The sequence below is a fragment of the Geospiza fortis genome, unplaced genomic scaffold, assembly GCF_000277835.1.
Source record: "Geospiza fortis unplaced genomic scaffold, GeoFor_1.0 scaffold48, whole genome shotgun sequence".
Lineage (NCBI taxonomy): Eukaryota > Metazoa > Chordata > Aves > Passeriformes > Thraupidae > Geospiza > Geospiza fortis.
Genome location: NW_005054594.1, coordinates 174,856 through 180,855, shown reverse-complemented (window position 1 = coordinate 180,855; position 6,000 = coordinate 174,856). Strand labels below are relative to the sequence as shown.

The window sequence follows — 6,000 nt, the reverse complement described above, 5'->3', positions numbered from 1 at the left end:
TTGGGAGCCTGGGGCTGACAGCAGAGAGCTTCAGGGAAGCAGAGGGGCTGTTGATGCTGTGTTTGCCTGCAGTGATCACGGGCCAGCAGCGGAGCGGGGTCGTCTCTGCGCGGACGCGGCTCGAGGTGCTCCTGGACAGCTTCCGCAGGAGGCAGCCCTTCACACACTTCCTGTCGCTGCCCCTCAACCAGCCTGCCATCCAGCAGAACTTCCTGCACTTCAAGGAGGAGGTGCTGCACAAGTGCTCAAAGGTAGGGATCCACATGAGGATTAGTGTGCTGTTTCATTTATTGCCAGAGCTCTTTGGCATTTTTCTTGAAGACTTTCAGTTAGTGGGCCTGCTAGTGAATTTGTTGAGTGCTGTTGTGAAATTTTCTGAAGAGTGGAATGGTTTACTTAGATATCCTCCCATCTAGAAAAATCTCTACTAACAATTCACTAAGTTTCAAAAGAGGGTTGGGGTTTTTTGTTTTTAATAGGAAAGTCACTAAATAATGTGGTGGACCTGTCTACATTTTGTATGATTTTTACATAACCATGAAATTAGGTAAGAAGTTACAAATTTGCTGCTGCTTCTGTTTTACTTTCCTTTTGGCTCCTGCCAGTGCAGGAAGACGGGTGTCATTGCCAGAGCTGAGTGAGAATGACTTGGTAGCACATGCCATCCTGCAAATCTCATCACTTCCCTTCTTCCCCAGGAGACTTTGTGCTGACAGCACTCCTACTTGCCTTCAGATCTTGGGTTGGGAGGAGCAGGAAATAGTTAGGCATAGGGAAATGAGGAAGAAAATGAAGGGAAAGCTCTGCATTCCCTGGTTTATTTTAGTGTGCTTTTGGGCTGACAGAAGTGGCTGGGCTGAGGAGAGGGAATGGTGTTATTAAATTGCCATGTCCTCTGTGTCTGCTGCAGGACATCTCTAGGCAGCAGAGAGGTCTCTCTGTGGCTGCTGCAGGTTGCATTGCAGGCACACTGCAGGGCTCTGTGGGCTGATACTCTTCACTTTCATCTCCATCACCTCTTCTGGTGCCTTGCTAAGGGGAAAATACAATCTTGCAGATAACACGGCTTAAGAAGTTTAGTTTCCTATGTCTTCATGCCATGGGTGTGAATTATCTGACATCTGGGGAGATATGAGTTCTTGCTGAAGTTCTCATGGTCACTTGCATGTCAGTTGTTTCATCTCCAAGAGCAGAAATGAGCTGTCTTTGCAGTCTTGTCTTTCCTGGCAGTCGGGATTTAAGCCCCTGTTCTCCTCCCAGCTGCTTAATTCCTTGACACTTTAGGAGCTTTCTATCACCTGACATTAAATGCAGCTGAAATTGGCCAGCAGTCCCAGGGATTAGCCAGTGCAGTGCCAGGAGAACCTTTCCCTCAGGCTAGAGCATGATCTCTCCTCATTAGCCAGCAGCACTACCTTTATTAAAGCTCACCTTGATTAAAGGAATGCCCTGCAGGCAGGGGGGTGGAAACATTAGCCTGGGAAGGTGTAGGCTGGACAGAGAATTGGGACCTGGGGCTGGCATCAGTGATGGCCTGGCTCCCTCTGTTGGTTTCTGCTTCCAGTCCTTGTGTGGGACACACCAAGGTACAGTGAGAGAGGCAGCTCTTTGGGGGGCTGGTGGCCTGCACAGGGCTCTGGTACAGTGAGAGAAGCAGCTTTTTGGGGGCTGGTGGCCTGCACAGGGCTCTGGTACAGTGAGAGAGGCAGCTCTTTGGGGGCTGCTGACCTGCACAGGGCTCTGTAGGGGCTGCTGGTGCCATTGGCTCTGGAGTGAGGCTGTTTATTTCAGCATGGGCTTTCTCTTGCCCTTTATTCCCTTCTGCCTGGGCTTATGGCTGCTGCAGCCCTTTCACCTGGCCTTCCTGGGGATCTGGCACTGCTCTGCCTGAAGGCTTGGCATCCTGGACTCCATGTATTTGATCCTCCTCCTCTAGCTGTCTGCCAGCAGGTCCTGTGGATCTCTGTGGTCCCTCCCTATGGCCTTGCCTGCTGCAGTAACCTCAGTCTATCCCATACCACCTGCTGGCTTCTGGCTGCTCTGGTGTTGGATGAGTCTTCCAAGGACCTTTCTAAGTCCTTTCAGTTTCTAAGATGTGTGTTTTATCCACCTTTGCAGGCAGTGCTGTTGTGTGTGCTCTCCTCCAGTGTTTTCAATCCTGCAGCACAACAGGCTCACCCAGGACCAGCCCTTCTCCCTGCAGAACACTCATTTTTCCTGCCTCCTTGGTGGGTTGCATCTCTGCAGCCATTCTCCACTGGTGACGCTACTTGCTCTCCAAACCCCTCCTGGTCTTGTCTGTCACATTGTGTCTCTCTTGTTTACTCTTAAATGTCAGTTTGCATCTCTGGGGAGAGGGGGGTTGTCTGCCATCTCTTAAAAACAGGTTCACAGACTTTGTGCATTCCTCAAGTGCTGTCAGTCACATTTGGAAGGAGCTGCCTGCAAACCTTGTCTCAGAAAACTGCAGCAACCCAGCCTTGGTCAGAGAAGTGCTGAGACCGAGTATTGGCCATGTACATCTGTCCTCCTCCTGCCTGTCCTTCTGTCTGTCCTGCAGTTTTTGTTCTGTGCCTGGACAGCTCCAAATCCTGTAAGGGCCTGAAATGTTCCTGGCACTGCTTACATCAGCTCTAGAGTTTCAATTTTCAGTTTGAAATGTAGAACTCAGTCAGTAACAGGTATTCAGGGGGCTGCATATGCTTAGCTTAGGAATATATAGTGCTTTATTTTTCTGCCCTTCCTTCTCCTGGTATTAGCAGAAGGGTTTCTAGATGTATTTATTGCTTCCTGTTAGTTGGAGGAGTGCTGTGCAGCCCCGTGCCTCTCTCAATCACTCCTCCAGCCAGTAATGCCACTCTAATACCACTTTATCTCACAGCAGGGTCTGCTAGAAACCACATCAGTAATGAAAAACAGTAATTCAAAACTGTGCCTCACAGAGCAATAAAAAAGCTTATAGATTTGTCCAAAGCAATGGGATTTCTTGGAATACTTGAGGAAATCTGAATGGGTTTCAGTGACAGAAGTGGGGTGTTTCTCTACCTGGTGCAAAACATCACAGAATGAGGTGAACTTCAGCCTTTGAATGAGGGATAATAATGGCAAGGAAGGGAAAGGAGCAGGTGTGTGTGTGTATGTTGTGTGTGTGAGAATCTCTTCTGGCCATTGAGCATTTGTGAGGGACTCTGTTTCTCTCTGAAGCAGTTACCATGACAACCATTCATTTATATTTTATAGCATTTTGTTGGTAGGTATATGCTTTCTAAGTTTTTTCTGTGTGTGTCTTTAAATGCTTTTAGAAGATAAACCTTGTGCTGAAATACAGAACACTTCAGGTGTTGTTCATGCTGTACAGTCAGGGCTGGCAGGGAGATGAAGCAGGGCTGAGGGGAGGTTCTTTTAGGTTAATTTAATCTAAATATGGGGAGGTGGCTCACCTGGCCAGGCTCATCACTGATGTGGTGCAGTGGAAGGACTGGATGACCTTGGAAGTCTCCTCTCTCTCACAGTCATGTAGGTGTCAGAGTGAGGAGAGCTGTCTGTCTGAGCATGAAGGTGGAAAAGTGAAGAGGCTTTGCAGAAGCATTGCTGTGAAAAATCACAGTTGGGTCTTGGAGAGCTGTGCAGCATTTGCAGAATGAACAGGCTGCAGCTGTAGCAGGGAAAAGAAACATGATTGCTGTCATACATGGCAACCTGTAAATACCAAACATTGCTAATGAGGTGTTTTATCTCAGAGGGGAAGGGACAGAAAGTGGGAGGGGTTTTTGAGCCTGTAGCTCTTCAGTCAATCCTGTGCAAATACTGTTTTCCTGGCTCACTCCTTTGTTTGTGCATCAGGGTGGCACAGGGCACATAGCTGACATGCAGCATCCTGCTCTTGAGGAAAAAAAACCTGAAAAACATAAATCTGTCTGCAAACATTGGTAGCTCTTAAAACAGTAGAGAGGGCAGGGCCAGGGTGGAAGAGCTAAGGAGCTTGATCCCTGGGCTGAAGTGTGTTGTAATTTAGGGTTTCCCTACTACAGGGTCTTACATTTGGAGGGACAACGTGCTTGGGCTTTGCAAGGAGTTGGAGACCCCAGATAAAACCCTTTTTGTGTTCCTTCTAAAGAAGGAGAGCAGAGGTAGAAGTCTTTGGTAGCAGGAGGGTGAAAAAATGACTGAGTGGAAATGAGTTGGGTTTTTTTTTGACCGTGACAGGGCAGTGTTAGGGAGAGGCATGAGCTACAAAGGACAGTCATCACATAGGGATAGTGCATAAAGGGATTATTCTTCCTGCCTCTCAATACATCCTAAAGAGCCCAGGTTTGAACAGTAAATTTTTGTAGAGACAACAGGGCAGGTTCCCCTGAGGTGACTCAGTGATTGCTGATCACACATCATGATCTGGGATTAGAGTAATCGAGTTCCAGGTTTTTTTGCATCCTGGTGAGCAGCATCCAGCCAGGCAGGGCTGCTGAGACACCCTCAGGAACGTTGGCTGCTCCAGGGAGAGCCAGCTCTGACGCAGCATCTATTTTATGTGTGGGGGAAGTGGGATCTGCTGGCCTGTGAAACAGTAGGGAGTGTAAGCAGGGTTTTGAGGAGCTGCCTGAAATACTAGGGAGTAAAGCAGGAGGATTATCTAGGTCTGGGCCTGCTCACTGTGCACTGCCCTTCCCTGCTGAGCTCCCCAGCAGCAGTAGTGTGGCTCGTGGAGGTGACGTGCCATCGTTTGTCAGCTCAGCCCACACTCAGGTGTTGAAAACCTCAGTTAAAATGCTGCTTTTGGGGTAGGGTCATGTTTACAGCACAAATTTTGCTGAGGCAGAAAATGAGGGCAGGGCTTTGGCTTTCTGAGCTGCAAAGGGCTGTGTTACTGTGCCTCATCTGTGCCCTCTGTGACCTCGGCTGCTTGTCCATGGCAAGGTTGAATCAAACCTTCTCCCAGGTTCTGTTACCCAAGCTGTTGTTCTGTGAAGGGCCAAATATTCTCTGGCTGCAGATATCACTGGAGAAAAAAGGCTGACAGAGAGAAATCATGTCCTGTCATGCATGTGAACAGCAGCATGAATTAAAGGAAACCACAAAGCTTTTACTGCAGGGAGGGGAAGGTAGGAAGAAGTGAGATGGGGCCATCGCTGGTGTTTGCCAGGCTGTGGCTGCTGGAGCAAGCCCCTGGCCTCTGCTTTGCAGCCTGCCTTGTCCCTAGTCCAGCCCATAAGCTGTGCTGTAAGGAAGGGTCTGCGCGTGATCATTAGGCATGAAAAATGCTGAGCGAGATGTGGAGCATGAAACTCTTGACAGGCTGAGATACTGCAGCATTTAAACGTCTGAAAGGTTTTATTTCAAACTCTGGAGCACAGTAGAAACTTCAAAGTTACTGTTCTCAGCTGATGCACTCTTTTCAGATGCAGAAAGGCTTCCATGGCCTGGCAGGTAGGCTTCTTCTGGAGTTAAAATTGGAGGTTATTTAATGTGCTGATGGGAAGCGACCACGAAGTGGAAATAATTGTTTTAATATGGGCGTGTTAGCCATCCTTGAGGTATTTTTATAAGTATCCTAGAACTGAATTGCACGTTTCTTAAAGCTGGATGTAACCACTGCTCCACCTGGGAGCAGTTCCTCCCCAGCAACAACACACAGCTCTTCTTATAAAGGGAATTTAAACTTAATTCACCTCAGCAAACTATAGGGTGTATGGGAAGAAGAAAAGTATAATTATCAGAGCTGGTATTAGCTGTGCTTCTGTTGTGAGGTGCAACCTGTGTTTAGACAGGATTTAGAGACCATTTAGAGCTTGTCACTACAGCTGGTCTCAGCTTTATTGCACAAGAAATGGATTGAAGTTTTAAATCTGAGCTGGCTTGTGTTGAGTTCATTGCTAGTAGCAGATGCTGCGTCGACAGCTGTGGAAGTCTCCTCCCAAAAACCCCCAATTCAAGTGAGTGTTGCAGGTCCTGGGTACCAAGTTACAGCCTGCTGTCCTGATCTTGCAGGCTGCTGTTGAGCAG

At 48.1% G+C, this 6,000-nt stretch overlaps 1 protein-coding gene across 2 annotated transcripts in view; it reads left to right on the top strand.

The window, feature by feature from the left end:
• ASCC1 (activating signal cointegrator 1 complex subunit 1) overlaps positions 1-6,000 on the top strand; it is a 34,108-nt gene that overhangs the window by 4,387 nt on the left and 23,721 nt on the right. For both annotated transcript variants that reach the window (XM_005430018.3, XM_031064466.1), the window contains exon 5: positions 73-251. In XM_005430018.3, coding sequence (XP_005430075.1) covers positions 73-251 — 179 coding nt within the window. The remainder of the gene's footprint in view (positions 1-72; positions 252-6,000) is intronic.